Source organism: Atractosteus spatula, chromosome 2, assembly GCF_055471065.1.
Source record: "Atractosteus spatula isolate fAtrSpa1 chromosome 2, fAtrSpa1.hap1, whole genome shotgun sequence".
Taxonomy (NCBI): domain Eukaryota; kingdom Metazoa; phylum Chordata; class Actinopteri; order Semionotiformes; family Lepisosteidae; genus Atractosteus; species Atractosteus spatula.
Genome location: NC_142707.1, coordinates 42,570,482 through 42,593,026, shown reverse-complemented (window position 1 = coordinate 42,593,026; position 22,545 = coordinate 42,570,482). Strand labels below are relative to the sequence as shown.

The 22,545-nt window shown below is 33.0% G+C and overlaps 1 protein-coding gene across 1 annotated transcript in view; it reads left to right on the top strand.

Moving 5' to 3' along the window:
* The window catches only part of LOC148839706 (protein lin-28 homolog B-like), a 48,586-nt gene extending 27,711 nt beyond the window's left edge, over positions 1–20,875 (top strand). The window contains exons 4-5 of the mRNA XM_088936074.1: positions 4,265–4,449; positions 16,635–20,875. Of these exons, the coding sequence (XP_088792200.1) occupies positions 4,265–4,449; positions 16,635–16,992 (543 nt within the window). The 3' untranslated portion in view covers positions 16,993–20,875. The remainder of the gene's footprint in view (positions 1–4,264; positions 4,450–16,634) is intronic.
* The last annotated feature ends 1,670 nt before the right edge of the window (positions 20,876–22,545 follow it).

The window sequence follows — 22,545 nt, the reverse complement described above, 5'->3', positions numbered from 1 at the left end:
TATAACATTTTGCTGCCACCATACTTGATTGTAGGGATAATAATGACAAAGGGATGTAGTAGCTGGGTTTATGGTAAATGTAATGCTTTTAATTTAGATTTAAAAAATCATTTTTTGTCAAACCGTACCACAAAACCTTTGTCAGATATTTGCTGGCCTTTGCCTTTGCTGTTAGTTGCTTTTTTCGCATACCTCTTGTGGGATTTGAGATGTTTTTTTTTTAATTCCCTACAAGCCCCTTTTTGTGGTGTGACTGGGATATTGGTGGCCCATGGACATTTTCTCCAATCCTAGCTAATGAGAGCACTGTAACTCTTTTGCTGTTACATCCCTCCCTAATCAGTTTCCTCCTTGCCTTCCTCCTCATTTTGGAAGGATAGCCTTATCTAAGCTTCGTCCAGATGCCTTCCACTTAATGATCAGCTTCACAATCCACATAGAGGTATTAGGTCTATACCTGTATTTATGTATTTATACCCTAATCCTGATCTGTGCCTTTGTATTTTGAAAGCTCCTTGGTTTTCATGGTTGAATGTTTGCTTGAAATTCACTACCTGACTGACCTTACATTGATAGGTACATTTATTGTGAAATCATGTGAATCACTATTATTGCACACAGAGGCCACACAATTATGTGGCTCATTAAGGTAATTTTGTTCAACAAAATTCATTTACAGTAGGTTTGCCACAAAAAAGGGGTATGGATACATACTCAGTCATGACTTTCCTGTTTTTATTTCATGTTAATGATCTGTTTTCTTTTTTTTCTTTGAATGTGTGGAGTAAATTGTATATATAACAAATATTAATTGCTGCTTTAAAGTGTCATGACTTAAAGATTTAAAGCAATAGAATGTGTCAACTGCAGATTGGTCTGAATACATTTGCATACTGTGTGTGCATCAGCTGTAACTGGTGATAATAAAAAGCTGGAAATCAGTATTAAGATCGTAAAAAAGTGTACTGAACCCTGAGTTTAAATGAGGCTGGTCTGCATGCTTCACTAAAATTCTGAACTGTACCTGGCATCTTGCCAGTGTTGGGCTGTGCTTGGCAAGAAGAGAATGGTCACATTCCTCAGCAGTGGGGTTTGTGATTGTCCTCCTGGGTAGAGAAACAGTGGGAAGAATTCTGATCCTTTAAGTCTAGATATAGAACTGTTTTTTGAAGACCGTTCGATATTGGAGGGTAAGAGGGAACAGAGTACAACTCATATACCTGAACATTCTATGTTTATGAGGAAAGGTACTAGGCATTCTTAACTAAGCACAGTATCAAACCATAAGTAAATGACAGGTAAAAATGTTCAACCATTATACAACTCTTTTTCACAGGTTAGTTCAAGCTCTGCGAATGCCAGGTTATGTATACATATGTAAATTAAGCAGATTATACAGATCTGGTTTATTTTATGGCATTTTCAGTATTTGTATGATCAGTGTCACATCTGTTATTTTTGAAATACATTGATTTAAAATCCTTACTCCTGGCAGTTTCATGTAGTAAAAATATAGCTGAATCAGAGGCGCTGTTTTATTTTTAAGTATTTTGTTTGTGTTCAAAATTTGCTAACACAGATTCATATGTGTATGTATGCATATACAGATCTACATTAAGCTCTATTGTGTTTAAAAAGGTAATGTTTTTGCAACCATTGTATGATGTCTCTTATGGCTCTTATGCAGGGTAACAGCATGTGTTTGTGCCAAGCAAATGTGATCTTAAGTACTGATTCATTCATGATGAGAAAGCAATTGGCCCTGCCCTTTTAACCCTTGCTCTCTAAACTCCAATCTTCTCCTTTGGCAAAATGAAAGTGTATGATATGTCACAAAGTTCTTGGTGTGGAGGTGATTTTTACAATGCATGTGTAACAGAGGCAAGTATAAATATGCATTGAAGCTTTCAACTTTAACAACTTATTTCCATTTAGAGGATTTTTGTATACCTATTGCCTAGTATTCCATCTCAGTTAAACAGACCTACTTTATTATTAATGGGGTGTTGCATGGTTATGTCAGTAGCAAAGGAACAAGTAGAGTTCTGGTGTGTGAAGAAGGCTCCACAAACACATTGAGTTATTTCTTCTACTTCCATTCCTTTCAAAGGAGCATTAATCTCTACTTTGTCCTGTGAGTGGCAATTGTGTTTAGCATTAAAAAAAACATTCGGGGTATGTCCAGTGCACAAATATTTGACCAATAACAAAACACTAGGTACAACTTACTTTTCCTTGTATGTTTTAGCACAAGGTATTATTTGTTTTGGCACAAAATGCTGATGATATTTAATACGAGGAACAAGATGTCTCTGTGTCATTCAATAGCAAGATTACAAGAAATGACAAAAATATTCTTCTCTCTGATTTCCTAATTTCTTTCGTCTCTCCTTATACTCCTCTTCGACATCTTCTGTTCACTTTCTGTCTGCTCATTTCTTCCTTTTTTGACTACTGTCTCTTATGCACACTCATTCTTTCTTTACCCCTCTTGTGGAACCAGGTACCTGGGTGAATTGGCATGTAAGAATACCATGGACATACCATTTCTGAGCCTCTTCCAGCACCTCCTTAAGATCCACCAGTAATTAATAGTTAAGGCATTTCAGTGTAGGCTTAGTCACCACAGTTTTTTTAAAATAAAAATGGGCATTCTCTTCTTCACTTCTGAATGCAAAAGAGATATGTTTTCTCAGCTCTTTGAATTTTAAGAAAATAATGTTTTAGTTATTTACATAATGTTTTCTTTAATCACACTTTTGGATAAGTGTTATTGTATTCATTTTGTTATTCTCCAAACAGAAATGCTCAGATGCATTACAGTCTCCATGTATATGTCATTGTCATTTGCTGAAATGCTGCTTCATTTGTGTTGTAAACCTAAATGAGCCATTCCAGAATAGGTGGTTTATGAATGACAGCATTGTAATGTTGGAGGCTTACACACTGCAGACATTCGTTATAACAAGACATGGTTGGTGTACCAAGCATAAAATTGTGCACTTACAAGGAGCACTTTAATAGTAAATAGTTCAAAAGTAAACTTAAAATAATTGCATTATTCAAGAAATTTGTCACATCACTTAAGAATTTTAGATTGCCTGTAAGTACATTTTTGTTCACCTGCTTTTATGTCTTTGACTTCAGACATAATGTATAGTCTTGACCACTGGTCATTCACATTTTTGACAGTAACCCTGATCATAAAATCAAAATCTCTGCTATTGTAAAGGGGAGATATGATTTCAAATTAGATGACTATGTGCTTTCAATTTAAGTATTGCTCATTTTGTATAAAGAAATAGCTATTCCATTAGTAGAAGCTCAATACCTACTTCAGATATTATGCTATTTTTGTGGAAGTTATGGCATTTGTTTTCCTGAATTAGATTTTAATGTTTTTTATAATTACTGGTATTATAACACAAAGTACTTCAGGAAATCTGTGTTAGTTCTGTTAGTAGCACTAAATTGCTTCCACTACCGGTAATATGTTTTACAGTCATAAAATAAAAAAAGCAGTCCATTACAATCAGTCCATTTAATGTCACCACACTTTAAAATACAAACTCAGTTTAAGCTTTTCATTGGGCAAATTTTAGGGGAATTTAATGTAAAAATGTATACAGTATATTGGCATGCACACGAACACAATGTGAGAGACATGAACACTATATTCTGTCACACACAAGTTCATAATGCAGGTGTTTTTCTGTGATTTTTTTATTTTATATATAAATATAGTTATAGAGTAAATGTGAATATTATTTTTCCAAACCCACAAAAAATGTGTTTATTCACATATAAAATTTAAACCTTTACCATTAATTTTTGTTCTTGGTATGTCACACAGCAGCAACCTCGAAACTGCAGATACACACAACAGCTTGGCCTTGGCCATCAAATGAGGCCTGAGTGCAGATGCTTACTCAGAAGGTTTATGTAAATAGAAGAGTGCAGCTTAAAAACTTGACTATTTAGGTTTGGGAAAAGTCTGTTACATATGGCAGGACTCTTTTGTATACTTGAACAACTATATACTGAATGCATGCAATATCATATTTCAAATTTTTGCTGGTTGGAAGTAATATATGCTCAGATTTGCTGTTTTTATTCTACATGCAACTGTATACTGTTGGCATCTTTTTAGACTGTTTTGATTCTCTTTGAGACCATGATAATGTTTTTTTTTTTTTAATGAGCAAGCTTTGAAAGTAGTTTAAATGTTTATCCTTAGTGTAATTATTGTATTTCTGTGTTGCAGAGCAAACTTTACATGGAGGGATTCCGAAGCCTTAAAGAAGGAGAACCAGTGGAATTTACTTTTAAAAAATCTTCCAAAGGTTTCGAATCATTACGGGTAACGGGTCCAGGGGGTGCCCCCTGCATTGGCAGTGAGCGGAGACCCAAAGGGAAGACTGTACAGAAAAGAAAACCAAAGGGAGATCGGTAAGCCAGGGGTGTCACTGAGCGTCTGGTTCTGCCGGTAGATCACAAAAACTTTTTTGGAAGTAAAACATTCCATTTGCTTGTAACCTCTTTTAAAGCGAAGTAATGTAAACTTTATAAATTAATTCTTCTATATCCTCTAGTAGTGTCAAAAGAAAGGAAAGATTATTGTAGCATATGGCAAATTAATTTGGAAAGCAGCTGGCTGTCACTATTATGTCACTATTGCATTATTTGAAGAAAACAAACAGGATGGTCTAGAGTCTTAATTGAATTACAATAGTTGAATCTTGATTAATATATAGTATATATATTGTAACGCGTACGAGCCGGCTTACCAGCGTGGTGACGTCACCGCCCTTCCCTGTGAATAGCAGGGACCGCAGCCGTTGAGCTGATGGGAGATCTCCCTTTAGCTCAACTGGCTGGGTCCTTGTTGATTGATGCCGGAGGCCCGGGTTTGAGTCCCCAGCGGTGGGGGGCCAACCTGAGGTGGCAGCAGCGAGGGTGCATATCCACGTGAACCCGAGAGTGCTACAATATTTTGATAAAATTTACTGCTGCAGTGTAAGCACATTTTTTTCTTTTATTCTAATTCTATAGTAAAATAATAGGTTTTTACCTTAAAGGTTTTCTGTACTTACAGATTATAATGTGAGTAATCTATCTTTCTTGTTATAACAGCAAAAACATACTGGTGAACTGCAAAGAAGGTGTTTACAGTTGGGTTTATCTGTTCAGTAATGTTTATATATTTCCAATATTGACATATATATTTTGCCATCTGATGTCATTAAGGAATTCTGTAGCTGCAGTAGAAAGTTTTCATTAAACAAGAGGGGTAACATAAATTTGGCTAAAGCATTGTTACAATGGAAAGTTCTAGATATTAGTAGTTTTTAAAAGGTCTGACTCAATACATGTTGGTATTGCTTAATGATACTGAATGTACAATTTCAAGATCTTTAGTCTGATTGATTTACAACACTATTGGTATTTATATTGGTATATATACTTTCGAGTTGGTTCATCTCTGTGGCAATTTGTCTTTTTTAAGATATACATTTTAAGTGTTTCTCACAACAATTTCTCCCCTTAAAAAATGCAGGATTCATTGCTGCTCAAGTATTTAATTTTCATTGGTGAAACACAACAGTGAAGAATGATTTTACTTCTGTCTTAGCAATTGAATTTTGAAGGCATTCAATTTTTTTTCTGACTTCCAGTTTTGGTATACAGCCAAGCTCTTAATTTATTTTTTTCTACTGTAAATGATTAAAAAAAGCTAGGAAGATTTCATTATCTATGTTTATTTGGGTAATTAATTGTGATTGTATTCAAGAGTTGTTCTAGTGTAGTTCTCAACACAGCTGTCATGCTTTTATATTACTTAATCAGGAAAAATGTTAATAAAAGATAAGGGTACCCCAAAAGGAAATATTTAAAGAAAACAGCAAACCTGACTGAATACATGTAGTAATGATTCACAGAAGCAATATTGCATCTGGATTCAAATTTGGAATTAAGATTATTTTTTAGTCAAAAATTTGTAATAGATGTGTTCTCGTGAATTTGCCACAGATTGTAATGTCTTCAGCAAATCCCAAAAAGCATGTGTATTAACTTCAGAAGCCTCAGTATACAACAAAGATATGGGTTCCTTTATAAACAGTTCTGAGCCATTGGAGATCTTTTTAAGCAATGGCACATAGCAGCTTCTTTGTATCAGTTTATGTGTAATAGAAGGTATTTTGCAGAACATTGAATGAGATGCCTATAAAATAATTGTGATAACATTCAAAGGGAAAGATAAAGAATTTTATAATTATTTTATGCCATATTGTGCTGAGTAGAATTATTTGTATAATTTTAACTCTTCAGGCTTTATAACCAGCACACTTGGGAGTAATTTGTGGGGGGGTTATAGATAAGATGCTGAATGTCTGATTGTTACATTTACAATTTCTATTTTTAGAAAAGTTATAGAAACTTCACTTCCTAATTTAAGGTTACTGGGAAATTGTAACTGATTCTGCAGTTTTCAAATATAGACTAAGTCTATTTTAAATATACAAATTCAAATATACAAATATTTGAATAAGAGTGTTCGGAATTGGCACACTGCATCTCAGCATCAGTAAGTTCATAACTGAATTATCTGCCTGGCTAAAAGAGCTCATTACTGATGTCTTAAAACACAGTCAAACCAATGGTATCTAAACTTTTAGGTTGGCTTTTCTCTTGGATGATATCAGCTAGTAGTGTTAAGAGAAATCATTTTGAAAAATTCAGTCTGTTAATCCATGTTTTTTTTTAAATAAAACAATGTTTAAAACACACTGTCAGATTCTTATTAAATATAATTAAAAGTCAGTAGCAGATCTAATTATGATTTTTGTTAACTACATGTTTTTAGGATTTTTATGGTTGAAGGCTGGTAGCGAAACATATTCCATTTTAAGTGGAAATGTCTGTGTCTAAATTTGAATCCGGTTTATTTCACGTTAAATAGCATAACCCTGTCATACAGACTTAAATGTGACAAATCACCACTCAAACCAGAGCAGAGAGAAAAATATTAGCTTGGCCATGAGCACACAGGGTTCCAGTGCTGACAATCAGAAAGTAAGGTGATTTATACCAAAAGTGATTTGTATCATAAGTTTGTGTTTATAATGTTAGAAATTGAAAAAAATATGTTAACCTGCAACATATTTAAAAGTGTCTTCTACTGCCATTTTATTTTCAAACCATTTTTACTATGGTAATTAAGGTTAGATTGTATACTCCTTATTTTGATTCAATTACTCTTAATAATCCTTTCACTTAGAATGATTCTTCTTTCTTGGGTCTTGGCAGCTGGTTAGCAATTCCAAATTCCTCCTCAATGGTGTTGTTCCTGAAAGCAGTGCATATACTTTGCAATAAGTAAAATATGACTATTACAAAATGCTACAAGAAAAATAAGTAAACTTTCTAATCTTTTTTTTGTTTTCTCTTCTTTTCTAATCTTATTATTTTGTCATGCACTTTGAATTTTTTATTTCTGTGTAAAAGAAAACAGAGTGTCATAGAATCTGTTTTATTTTAATTTGGCTGAGCCATTCTGCACAAGCAAAGTAACTAAATGAAATATGCACTTTAATAATTTCAATAATTATGCATTTATGTTCTATAAAAACTTTAAACAAACTTATTGCAAAAATAAAATGTTGTAAGTGTACACTATAAAACTGATATCTGCTAAAAGGTTGGAACATGTTACTCCTACTAAAACTAAATTTAACAAAAAACTGAAAAACACACTGACAGAGGATACACAACACATGACAAGTGCAGGAGAGAAATAAGATGATTTGTAATTATTATATAAAATCATTATATGTGTGAATATAGATAATGCACACGTTACATGTCTAATTAATTTAAATGCAAACTGACTCATTCACTTGTGTCTTTATATTAACTTTTCTTCCAAAAAACAATTTTCTCAGTGCTCATTCACTTCATAAACTAGCTAGTTATTACAAGAGGAAATGGTAGGGGAAGAATGTGAATTAAAGGCACATATTAATATTAAACAAAACGGAAAATGTGGACTGTATTACTTTAGTAATAAAATATAGAACAGCACAAAAATATTGATAGGCTGCTAGCAGCTATACAGTATAAAGTTATACTATTTATACATGATTGCTTGTGTGTTTAAGTGCATTTGAAAATAAACATGAAAATGCTATTGATTAATGAAAAGTAATGCATTTTGTCATCAGAAAAAAAGGATTGAGTATTCTTAAAAGTAGCCCTTGCTAGTACGTAAAATAACACATACCTTTTAGTATGTATGATAGATTCTTCAAAATGATAGTGACAGCTCCATTGTCAAAGATTTCACAAAAGCTCAGCATCTTATCATTGTTCAGGATGTGAATGGAGTGTCTTATTATCTTCATTCTTCTATTTAATTTCATGTTATTATATATGGGGTACAGTCCAGTAGTCTTATTTCTTTACATTCATTTAGTATTAGTATTAAAAGTAAGCAATAAATTTGTTGTATATAAAACCCTGTCATAAAATTATTAGTCCATCTTATGTTTTATGGAAATGTGAATTTTAGTGCGATCTAGTTGTTTCACAGTCATAGAAAGTAGAGCCATCTAAATAGGTTTCTAATTTGGCTTTTCCATATATGAAGCTGAAATGAATAGGCATAGACAGCTCTTTCCCATTATTAGGGCTCATTGGCATGATATATGTAACTTTAGCCAATGAAACAGACATAAATACAGTATCTTGTTAATTTCACCTTTTAGGGCATTTTTAATGGTATTCAAGAGTTATTGTGAATTATGGGAACATGAATATTAATCAGCTCTGTCATGAAAGGTATTTCTTGTGCAATAGTCATATATATGCTCATATATGCCATTGAATGTAACTAACTGTAGGATAATGAAGTATACTAAATGTGGTTAAAATGATAACCTGGTCAGACTTGTTCAATTCAAGCCTTGGTGAAAATCTAAAAGCAACATTAAATTATTTGAGTTGAGCAATGCAAACCCTGGGTTGATTTCTCCAACCCAGAGGCCATCACTTTACATTCATTTACATTAATAAAAACCTTAACTAGATTGTATCCTTGACTAGATATAACCATCAGCATGCTCCCCCTTCCTCCAAGAAATGTAAAAACTTCAGAGAATCCTTTCTCTCAGAGCTCATAATGCAGAGATGGTGATGTATTAAAATGAAATACTTATTTCAGATGTTTTTTTCTTCTGTGAGAGGCCTGCCCTAATGTCATTGCTGAGTATACCGAACATGTCCATTAGATTAAATGTTAAGAAGGAGGTGGGGAAGTGAACCTTTGTCTCCATGGCAGGCAGTCTATTGCCTTGTCATTTACTGCTAAATGTGTTATGTAAATCCTTCTTTCTAATGGGACCTAAAACACTCAATATGTTATGTGCTGCAATTTTTTAACTTGTGTGAACACATACATAATATACTGTATAGGAACAAGTAATAGGTTTATTCCATGCTAAAAAGTGAAGAAAGAAAACACAATGTTTCGTCTTCGGGTTCTTCTTCACACCCAAAGAAGGCTCCACAGCCAAAACGTTGTGTTTTCTTTCTTCTCTTTTCAGCATGGGATAAACCTATTACTTGTTCCTTTGCAGCCTACGCATGCTGACACAGCTACCCACCTGAACTTGTATATATTTGCCCATATAGTCCACAGTCCAGTTCAAATTAAACTACAAGGTGGTAACCTTGGATACTCCAAAAAGGGGTATCTAAAAGAAACTCTCCTTAAATATTATGCATTCAAGGATGACTGTCATTCAAAAGTCACCATAGGGAGTTATGCAGCTATGTACATGTCACTACAAACTTGAAAAGAAACTTGTCTTTATGTGTCTGAAAGATGCTCCATATAGGTTTATGTCTTGTTTAAATTGTCAAAAAATGTATTTTGCATAGTTTTAATTTTCTTCACCTTGAATTATATGGGCTGCAGCTAAAGTTGTGTATGAACCTGGGTACAATGGAGTGCATTGTAAATAGCTTTGTATGTTGTTCTTCCCAATCAGAATGTAAGTACTAAATATGCCATAAGCGATGCATATAAAATCTGAAGGAGACTGTGAGATACAGATGAGTAAAATATAAAGATGGCTCTAATTATATTTTATAATGTAAGATATGTTTATGTTAGTGTTTAAAATGTAAATTGTGGCACATTATTATTAAGAATGTATTATGTGTATGAAGAATTAGGCAGCACTCACAAAAACATATTTTTAAATCAGCCTGCCTACTGTACATTTTGATTTGTATCACAAAGAAATCCTGTTTCATTTATGATTATATTTATTGAAAAAAAACTAAAAGCATATGAAATGGTACAATGATAGGATTTCTTTGTCCAGGTCAATAACAGTAACGATAGTGCAGCATAATTTTTCCTCTTAACTGACAAAGTCATTTAACCCTCTAAATTCCTAGATTGCTAAGTATGCTTTGTATGTGGTAGCACAATGCTGAGTTTGATTTTTTTCATTTATTTTGTAGGCATGAGCTCTTCGGGCATGAATTACCAGTTCACATCATTTGAGTCTCTGTTTTGACCCTTGACCTTTGCTCTTACAGGGTCAGCATCTGAGGGCTAGAGATTGGGCAGTTTTAAGGCTTGAGATAGCAATTGAAATGGAAAAAATTAGCTTGCACATTTCAGGAGCAAATGACCACAGTTGTCAAATAATTTTGCTTTTTTTAGCCGGTAAAGCTGGCTAGTTCCATGCTGTTGGAGTAGAAATTATTTTTATGCCTTTTCCATGATATACTTTTGCTACTTAATAATATCTTTTTAAAATAGCCTAATCTCCAATTAACTTAACACTTTTCTTGGGTTTGAAAAAGGAAGAAGCATTGTTTTTTATGACCGTGTAACAGGACTGGACACAAAATGAGTAATTTGAAATGGATCAAGATTTTTTCCCTTTTAACTTTATTTTCCTCAACACTGAAAACAAAATGTATTGATTTTTTTCTTTTTTTTTCTATGTCCATAGAAGATGTGGCTTTTTTGTTTGGGGAGAACATATACAGAGTATAAACTGTCCATGTGCAATATCCTTATAAAATATCCTTATGCAATTGTCTTTGCCAAATTGTTACCTGTAAAATTGATACATTTCTAGTTTAACCTAACCTCTGGAATAAAATTTGTTTCAATCATTGTAATTCTATTTGGAAACTTTAATTTGTTTAACGTATTTAATTCACGAATGATCTAAAGTTTTAAGTATTTTTATTCAGTAGTTAACACTTTTATTTCGCTCTTTTAAAGACATGTTGTTTTCATTTTGTCAGTCATGTCCTTTATATCAAGGAGCTTGTACAGTTTAGCATATTGAACTGGAAAAATGGAAAAATATTTAAAACTTGTTAATTGCATTAATTCATTTTTCTCTTAAAACAATTTTGTTAAGCATTGTAAATTAACTAACCATAAACATTTTCTTTAGCACGTCTTTGTCTTTTTTGAAAAACTGAAAATACTAAGAATGGCTCACCCATTTATTTAATTTGTATACTTTTTTAGCATGTTTTGGTTCCGGAGTAGACTCTTGTAGAAGGTAAAGTCCTTGTTAACCATGTGCTGTTAAATTTACAAAAGAAGCAAAAAAAACTCAACACAATATGCAATGTATGCATGTTTTCATTTAAACCTAAAGCTAAAAACACAGGAATCAACCATTGCTGTACCTGCTATGATTTATTGCATAAAGACCATTGTTTGATTTTTCTTATCAAGATACGTCTAAATTAGTGCTTTTTGTGGAAGCACTGTATTCTCTCTGTTGAAGTGATTGGGATATGTGCCTTTTTGTCTAGTCCATTTAAAGCAGTTTCTTGGAAACATGAATGAAAGAAGGTGGGGGTGGGCAGAAATAGGTAGCTGGCCCCACACGAGTGCAGATCGAACCTAAATTCCTGTGCCCTCCCCCCTCCTAGTGCTCTAATTGAAGATGCCACCATCCTTGACCCCATGCAGCCCTCTTGATTATTCATGTAGAACATTTCTCTTTGTTTCTTTTAAATGAAGCTGATCAACATGCTCTTTAGAAAAATGCTGCTTTTACCTGTTCGTTTAAATGCAACTGTTGTTTTGTGTGTAACGTGTAGTTTTTTAAAACAAAAAAAAGATTACTTAGTTTTTAAAAATGCGTATTGTAGGATTGAATCTCCGTATGTTGTGTTTTAACAATTTGTAGAGCTGGATAACAGCAATTTTTAGTTCCTACTCTTTGTCTAAAAAGAAAGATGTATATTTGAACACAGGTCATAATCTGACATACTGTATATGCAACAAGCCCGTTTCATTTAAGAGCAACAAATGATTGTATTAAGAGTATTGTAGTGTTTGTTTTGAATTTTGAAACATTGCTTCTTGTTCAGATTTAATACTTAGGAGTTTTGGTTTCTTTTTAAAAAAGGAAAAACTTTAAATGTTTATTTTAAGCCTATATTTAGAAATCACTGTTTTTTACACAAACTTGAAAAAACGTTCAATTTTAGAATATGAAAATCTGTTTTTATGTTTTTTATTCACAAAAAACATTACTTGTTATTCACTGAAATTATACTTCTAATATAGCTTTGAGCAAGTTTATTAGTTTTATGTTTTCATATCACACATCAACACAACTTCTGCATGGATTATTTAATTTATACCTGGACTGTTTTGTATAATGTTAATGTATTTTATGTTCTGAATAGTACAGATAATTATTTTGTTTTATTTATGATAGTAAATACATATATTATTTGTTCTTATTATTTTGTTGTGTAAATATTTTAACAGTGGTGAATTTTAATGATGTATAGTGTCCATCCTGCCATGAGCAAAATAAATCTCTTCTGGTTTTGTTTTGTGTAACCCATAATCTTGGTAGTATTTTCAAAGTTTGCAAGCTTAAATTTCTATACCTATTAAAATAAAAAATAAGTAAACATTTTAAAAATATCTGAACAAGATTAATTGGATTAGCTTTACTAAACTGAATACTATATTTTCTGATTTACATGTTACTAAAGTACCCTTGTGAATCCAATGGAAAAAAAGAGTTTTCATGTCTTACTGTAGATAATATACTCATCTTATGTAGAATGTTTTTTTTAAATCATTTGGCATGCAGTTCTTAAAGTGTTACTTTACTAAATTACTAGAATAATAATTATTATCATCTATATTTGCGTTTTTGTTGTTGTAATTACAAATATCTAAATAATACTAATTGAAGCAAACTTTTAGTTTTTGCAATTATAATAACAAAAGGCTCTCTGGGTATAGATGGAATGCTTTTTCTTGGCCAGATAATGCCAAGTCTCAGTACGTTTTGCTCTCTATATTTAGATACTAATGTCATTTTATGCCGTTACATGTTATACTACCTTGAAAACAGGAAGTTACCTAGAAACTTAAGAGGCCCTGCTAGAAAGAAAGGGTTATTTTCTTTGTAACAAATAACTTTGTACTTGTGAAGTTAATTTGCATAGTGAAAGTGAATACAGGAAAGTGAAGCAAGAAAGTGACTCCTTTACTTGCTTAACTTAGAAAAATGTATCACTTAAAAGGTATTTTTGTTTCAACATACACACTTTAAACCTATGTACGTTATGTAATGTGCTCATGGGCAATTCAAATTATGGTCACACAGACTAAAATTCTACAAAAAAAAAGAAAATCTTCATTCACCACTAGCTTCTGAAAAGAAAATGGAGGCAATTGATGTATCCTTGGAATTTACCTTTGTTACTTTTGTCAGTTTATTACCCCTTGTAGCGAGGTGTTCATTTGCCTTTTAGTTGGAAGAATCCTACAAGCAGCATTCAGAACCTCAACTAAATGATACAATGGCGCCTGGCTGGTTCTTTTAAACAGAGACCCTGAAAAATTGTAGTTGAGGAGTGTGTGGTAATGGATTTACTATGACTCCTTGGAAGGAGATAAAAAACAGTGATTGCATGCCCGTAAATGCTTTTTACAACAAATGGGGTTTGGGTTTGGAAACTGCACCCAAAGACTGTCTCAAGTGATTGAATATAAATAGTAATCACCAAGTCCACAAAAACTGGTAGCTATCCAAAACTAAGGGATTGAGAGAGAAAGATGAGACCATAAATAAGTCTGATTGAAAGTTTGTGTTCACTGTTATTTTTTAAACCAGCACTTGCCTAACTGCAGAGTTCAATCCCAATTAAAATCACACCAAAACCCATGAAACAAGTGAAAGAGATACCCGTCTGAAACTGGTATAGTTGGGAGAGTTATAGCTTGAAACCCATTGTTCAGGCAAGAAAATAGCAAATATGGACAGCATCTAAGCCATAAAACTAATGTACTGTAAATAACAACAGTTGATCTTTTGTGTTTCTTTGAGGAAAGAGCATGTTAAAAAAATAACCAGGTGAGAGATATGAGAATATTGTGTAAAAACAAAGGATTATAACATGAAAATCTCGGTGTATCATTATGCAACCAGGAGATGCAGTAAAAGTTGTAAGGTATGTTTGTAAAATAATGATTGAATTCCACACTTCAGTGTCACACAGTGCCCTTTTGTGTATTTTTTCAACAAGAATGTAACCGTAAACACACAGCTTGTCTGGGACAGGCTAAACCTAAGGATATTTTCAATACAATTTCAGTACAATCCTTTCCACATTCTTTAAAGATTGCAATAATTATAGTGATAATTATTGTTTTCCCAATGCATGCAGTAGACCAGTATCAATGTATATTCTTGTGTTATTAGATATTTTGCTTAATTTTTAATCTTTGCTTTAGTTAAGGGTACAATTGATGTAATTGTAAAAAGCTACCCAAACCATGTATTTTAGAATGCCTTCCACTTACACTCAAGATTAGCACAATTTATATAAATGTGATGAACACTTCCCTTTTAATATAATGGTTAGTGGAGAACCAAGGGTTAAAACAAGCAAGCCTTAAGCACAAATGGTGCAGTGCGCTGTCGGTTTTCTGTTCAGAGGTGGTTGACCATTTCCATTTTTGTGTAAATCCCCTGAGAACGAATGCATTTCAGAATAGTGGTATGATCTGTGCCGCTGGTGAGTGATTGACAAGGAAAGAATAAATAGTCAAAAGAAGAGAATTAATGCCACACCCCTCCCCCCTGTGAGTACACACACACAACCCGGCACAAACACACAACTTAAAGCCATCCTTTTGTAACAGGAAGGCCTTTCTCTGTGCTGGTTTTGCGACCTCAGTGTGTTGTTTCTCCCTTGTGTTTTGTTCTGGGTGTAGAAATGACCGCCACTTAAAAAAAAATACTAACCACATATGTGGACAGTGATGGGGGACCTATGGACTGAAGTGATGATGTGGCAGCCGGGTGTTGGTCAATTGGCCAGGGGAAATGGGTCACTAAATCACATAACACTGTGCATACCATAGTGACTGATTAAATTGAACTGGCCTTTGTTATAGGCTAAAATATTGTTTAAGCCTTTTAAAGTAATTAAACCTAAAGAGATCTATTAGCTATGCTTGAGAATTGAGCACTTGTTATGTTTTCCTTAATCAAATTCTGTCACATTTAAACAATCCACTGTTTCTTTCTGAAAGAAAATGTGTTACATTGATACATTGATAACATTTTTCTTATAATGTAGGTCTTTATGCATTTATCCAGACATTATTAAATTGTATTGTAAAGCTGTGCTGTTGATTTCTTTTAAAATGAATAACCTTAAACTACCAAGACTCAATAGGATATAGAACAGATTTCATCACCTGCACTGCTTTGAAAAAAAGCAATAGGTTAGGGAAAGGGGAGGAGGATTTTTTTGTTATTGATGTTATACATATCTGCATGTAAAATACAAATAAAATATTATTTTCAATCTAAACTCATCATGAAACTCACTCATGATTTTTTAATTTGGTTATATTATGTGTGTAATTATCTTTTAGATTTGTTTAGGAACAAAGCTCTTTTTTTCTTCTGAATTGTTTAGAGTGTAGCATATTGTAATATATTTCATTGATCTATTATTTGATCTATAATTAGTAGTGGTAAAAAAGGGAAACACCTTAAGTAAATCGGGCATGTTATGCTGGGAACATTGTGGACAGATGAAGCATTTCATTTGATCATCATATTGGTATTTTGTTGGTTGTGAGGATGTTGGTGTCTCTGTGTTACATGAATAAGGAGAAATCAATAAAAGATCTCAGTCACAATTTAGATGATTAAGAGCTGCCTATTATCTTGCACAAAATATATTTGCCGGTAAAATAGTCGAATCTTTCAGTAGCAAATGCGTCTGTATAAATGTGATACTACCAGTCGGGGAATGTGTTGTGCTGCCATCTAGTGTGCTTCTGTTGAAATTACATTTGTATCTAGCTTACAATAAAATCTTACTTTATGGCCAAAAACACAAATATGACGTGCATTTTAAAACCAATGTTGCGCATATTAATCATTATAAAGTAGTTTTACACACATATATATATATAGCTTTTTCTTCACATTCTTGCCTTAAATTATATCCTTATGTTATGAAGATGTGATAAAAATGTTAATATAAACACTCCTCAAACAATAATTGCTGTCTGTTTCTGCTTCTTCTCTTGGTAGATGCTATAACTGTGGTGGCCTTGATCACCATGCTAAGGAATGTAACTTACCACCCCAGCCAAAGAAGTGCCATTACTGTCAGAGCATCCTGCACATGGTGGCCAACTGCCCTCACAAGACTCTTACACAGCAACCCACAAGTGCTCAGGGAAGATACGAAACCGAACTACAGCCTTCTACCTCTGCTTTCCTGAGAGAGGGACCATACTCACTACCACCTTATTCTCTGGAGGGAAGAGTGGAGGCACAGGAGCGACCAGTCCGCTCCCCACAGGAAGCATCCTCCAGCAAGTCTTCTGTATCCCCAGAAGATTCCAGTCGGAAAGGACCTTCTGTCCAGAAAAGGAAAAAGACCTAAACGAAGTCTTAGCCGAAAGTTCCCAAATTTTCCTTTGGAGTCTGTATACAGCATCTACCTCATACTCGCAAAAAGTACAGGGGAAGTCATTTCAGTCAATGCAGCTCTAGCTTTAAAACAAAGAAACAAACACAAAACTACTGTCTTAAAAACTGTGAATCTGTATTTAACTTGTCCTCCTCTACCAAACATGAAGCACACATTTAAGGTTGTTTTTCAAATTTAACTCACTTCGATATAATTTAACCGGACTCAGCATTCCAGACAAATTCCTTGGAACTGTTATTTAATCAGTTTACTTGTGGACAAACCACTTTTCTATTTTATTTCTGAACAGCTTTGTCGTACAATTTTCCAGGCCTTCTTCTCTTTATTGGGTGACAAGGACAATTGCCAAACATAAACCAAAGGATACTTTGATTGGTATATCTGCCCAAGCAAAGAGAAACACCAAGGAATACCTTAAAATGCATTTGTGTGGAAAACCCTTTTAAGGATGCAAATATCATGGCAGCGTTTGACCTAATCAAGGCAATATATTATATTTGAGATGCTGACAACTGCCATCAGCTTTTATTTCTTATTATGAATGTTTCTATTGTGTGCCTGTGTTGCGAGTGCTCTTATACTGGATGGTGATTAATTCTGTGATCTTTTAGTATCTGTTAAAACATGTTGCTTGAAAGTTGTTTTTTATGTGTTTCTACTGCCATGTAGAACCTGTTTCTGTTGTAAATACAAAGGCAACATGTTAAGATTATTGTATGCTTGGTGGTTTTACTTGAGGCCTGCTTTTAATTTCTTGTGGATTATGTTAATTTGTCTTGAGTTTATTAGTGTGCATTAAACCTTAAAGGTATGCATGCAACCATAGATGTTTAAAGAAAAAGAAAAACTAAGGACGAACTTTAGCAAAAGAACTCTTAATAGATCATTCGTAGCAAATTAAACAGTGAATAAATCCCATTATTTAATTTGCCTTGTGGAATCTAAAACTTAAATGGTAGATATTTGAATATCTTCGTCTTAGTTGTAAAGAATTAATTTAAGTTCTGAAAATGTATATAAATATATCTATATAAAATTACTATTAATTTTAAACCTATCGATTGTGATTATTTTGTTTTTGTTTCTACAGCAAATTGAGAATGAATGCACAAACTTTAAAGTGCATAAATTCACTTTTGAATTCAAGTAAGCGTGGCCTCAAGTTGGTAAAGTCCAGCACCAAACAATTAATTTACTTTTGTTTTACAGTAAGAGATTTACTGCTGCTTTTTTTTTAACAGTTCTGAATGTTGCCAGAGGAAAACTAATGGCACTGATTACATATGACTACACTTGAATTTTTCAAAAGTGTTCAGAAGAACTATCCAATGATATCATGCTGTACAATGCGAAACATACTCTGCTTTGACGATATTGAATGTGAAATTTACCTCTAAAAAGTGAGTCCTCACATTATCTGAGGAATATCACTTTATTTAATGTGTTTTGACAAATCAATGACATTTCCTTATAATAATCAAGAAGACAACCAAGTATTTTCAGGAAAGGCGCATGTCATTTTGAAATTCTATACCAAAGTTTCTTGACTTTATTGAAGGAATAAATGAACAAACAATGCCTAAATGGTATTCCCTGTTACTCCAAAAAATACAAAAAGCTCAGCACTAAGAGTTTTACACAGGTCTAGAATCAGTTTTAGAGTGCATTTTTCTTAACTCTGCAGGCACTCTAAATGATTTAAAAAAGGCAACAGCACAAACCAAACTATAGCTCTTTGACTGTTAGTTTCACATTTTCCATGACATTTACACACTCATAGGACATCTCAGGATGAAGAACTCTACTCAGGGAATTTACCAAGAAAGTGTACTTTTCAAAACAGTCTGCAAACGTCTTAAATGTATTCTGATCAATTAGATGTAGTGTTTGATATCTATATATATGTTTTATGTACTGATATTAGTAACTACCTCTGAGTTATACATAGTCTTACATTTCTAATAATCAGATGATTTTTTTGTATTTTATTTCATATAAAGATAACTAGAATTGTACTGAATACTTGTGTAAGTATCAGGGCTCTATTGATTTTTACACAAGTTATGAATTTTATACTGTTTTGAAGATGGTAATATGACAGTAATCTCAGTTTTCTGTTTACAGCAAAAAGCCTACCTCATTCTTTTCAGTTAGTAATTTTTGATGCTCTAACTTAACAGGCGGCTAAGGATTCTTTGGTCAAATCTGACATTTTTTTAAAAAATTATGCACTGTTTTAAACTGTAACACCATGAACAAAACAAAGCATGTAACACCGAACAAGTGTTTGGTCCTTTATGTCATTTAAAGGGTGTGTGGTATTAAGGAGAATCAAAAAAATTATGAGCTAGTGTTTTTGACCCCCAACTGAAAGGTGCATATTCTAAGTTTGCAACATCTTTAACTAAGAAGAGAAAAAATAGTAATATATTTAAGCATAGTATGTCTTTATCGATTTACAGAATATTGACTAGGCTTTGATTCTGCAAAAAAAGGTTTGTTTTCTTTCTGGGATTACAGTGCTACTTCAAGTGGTGAATTCGAGATTGGGACAATGCAAAATAAACATCTCTTATGAACACATAGAAGCTAAGAAATTCTTCCACAAATATGAAATAAATATATAACGTGGTAGAGTAGAGTAAGTCTAATAAAAATTCCTTCAACATTTTTCTTCGAGGTCCATAAGATAGTCAGGAAAAACTCCAAACTATTTGTATTTTTTTAGAACTAACTTATACTTCAAAACCTTGATGAAATGAAAAAATCACTTTTTACATAAAGGACTGTACTAAACCAAAGATCAAACATTAGTCCAACACTGCCACCATCTGCTGAGCAAGGAATATGCCGCTGTTTATATTTTGTGATGATTATTACATTTTGCTTGCTCGTCTTTTAGTGTGTATGTGGATCAAAGTTATAGGTTTTTAACTCGGGTAGGAAGGAGTTTTGAATCATCTGCATGTGAAGGTCAGTTTCAAATTTCCATTCTGAAAAGATGTTCATAAGACATAAGTTTAGGCATGTGAAGATATTTGTTCAGTAATTGTGCATACATGTGACATTATTAGTAAAATAATTTGTATTAAAATATTTAAATGGCATATGTAGTGATCCAACTTTGAGGTGTTTGTACACATGCGTTTCATTTTCAGTGAAACCTTTAAAATCATTGGTTTTGCAGTATTTCATTTATGTGAAACATTTCCTTGACAATATACTAAAGTCATCGAGCATACAATGATTACAGCGTAAGATGTACAGTTCTCTAAATTTTCTAAAATCAACATACTACTGACTACTGATTTTTCTCCTCTCTGACCCATCTAGCTTAAAAATAAAGGGATACAGTATTTATCAATCCATCATTCCACAAGTGAATGACCACAAGATTGCTAGGGCTACCTCATGTTTTAACAAATACAGGTTTTACAAATAGTGATACAGTTTAATAAGTACTAGTTCAATATGCTGCTTGTATTACAAATATACTGGAAACCAAAGCAAGGTCTGTATCCCCTTGTTTACTGTGAGTTTTTCAGAATTAACTGTCATGTTTGTGTTTTAACATACCTCAGTTATAAAGTTTGGCATTAAACTTTTTATTTCAGAATTTCAGCTGTAATTGGATTGTACAAACAAAATTATGAGATTATGGTCAGTTCATTCTGTTTCTTTTTAATGTTGGAGTAAAGCACTGACTGCTTTTTTGCATATCACATTTTATAACCATTTTAAATGTACTGACTTTTTGTTTCTGTGAATCTCGGATTTTCTGAGGTCTTAAAAGTTTTACTTGGTTGAAATAAAACCTATTATATTGCCATTTTACCCAGATTTCTGTTCATTTATTGTATGATAAAGTTGAATTCAATACTTACTTTTACTTGGATCTCCTGTGTGGAATGAGAGTCCCATAAACAATAGATTGCAAATGAGGGAATCCTATAAACAGTACATTTCTAGTTCATATTTTGTTTGCAGTTGATTTATATTCCTTATGGGGTCCATATGCTGTTATTGTTTTTCAAAGATATTTTACTTAAAGCACAAAAATGTTTCTTGCTACCTGGTGTGTGTCATTTTCACCTAAATGCCACTGGATGCTTCTTTGGATTGCAGACTTAGTACACCTGTATATCACTTGTTTAATTATATATGAAACAGAAGAAAGGTTACAGAAGAGAACCATGCAGCATAAATCATTCTATTAACAGTGGCTTGGAGTCATGCATGAAAAGCCAAACAATATAGTTGTATCCCCTATAAAATTGAAACAAAAGGCATAATAACAAAAATATACTGATTGAATAATGTATTTTGCTAAGACATAAAAAGTAATACTGTAGCTGTAATTGTTTAAGCTTTGCTGGGAGCACAGTTACATTTGTCATAAAATATACCTGAAATTATAAGTTTCACATTTATTTACACTCCTGTAGTTAGTACTTTGTAAATCTTCCTCTGGCATCGATTACATTGAAAAGAACCTGTAGTGTACTTTAACATTCTGGCACTTCAGAAGCGGGCTTTTTGACCATTTTTCTAGGCAGAATTGCTCTAGGTCTTTCAGAAGTATTGGTTTCCATTTGTAAACTACTTTCTTGATTTCAAAACACAAATTTATTATTGGGATGTGGTCTGGAGATAGAGAGGTACAGTAGAAAACTTACATTCTGTGTGCAGCTAACAAGTTTTAGTTGAGCTGAATATTGTTGAGCTCAGTGTTATGCTGAAATGTCCATTTTGGATTAATTTAATCTTCTTTTTTACAGGGAACTTGGTGTTTGGCCAAAATGTCCTGGTACATGTTGGAATTCATGATTCCCTCTGTCTTATCAAGGGCTCTGGGACCCAAAGATGAGGTTTACCTTTTTTGTAACAAACATAACACTCATGAGCATGTGCAAAACCTCCATTTTCATTTTATTTGACTATATGACATGGTTTGAATTTTTATTCAGATGTAGTTTGGCAAATTTGAGTTGCCTCTTTTTAAGGCATATATACTTATGATTAAGTATTTGATTAATTAAAGATGTTAACTAAACTAGGCGTAAGGAGGCACAGCTGTGAGGTTTTCCTTAAAATAAAGTGAGAAAGAATCTGTATTAAGTATTAAGCGGTTAGGATTTTTGTAGCAAGAATTTACAAAAGGAATTAGGGATTCATTTGGAAGATGTAAAGGGTTTAATAGGTTTGCTACTGGGAAAGCAGTGGGATATACGTTTTAAGATGGTAAACAGAACTTTCAGGAAAAATTAAATGGTGTGATGGGTAACTTTGCACTAACACATCTTTCAAATTATGCTGTTAAAATGGTCATGGTTAAGATGCACATTGAACTTGTTAGGAAGATACAGGAAGATCTAAGTGGTTGAAAAGATGATTGTATGGTTTTGAATGAACTAGTATGGGTTATTGATGAAGATGGTATATGAACTGGATCATGGACAGTGGTGGTTAAATTGCATGTGTACAGATGGGTTATGGACTTCTGCA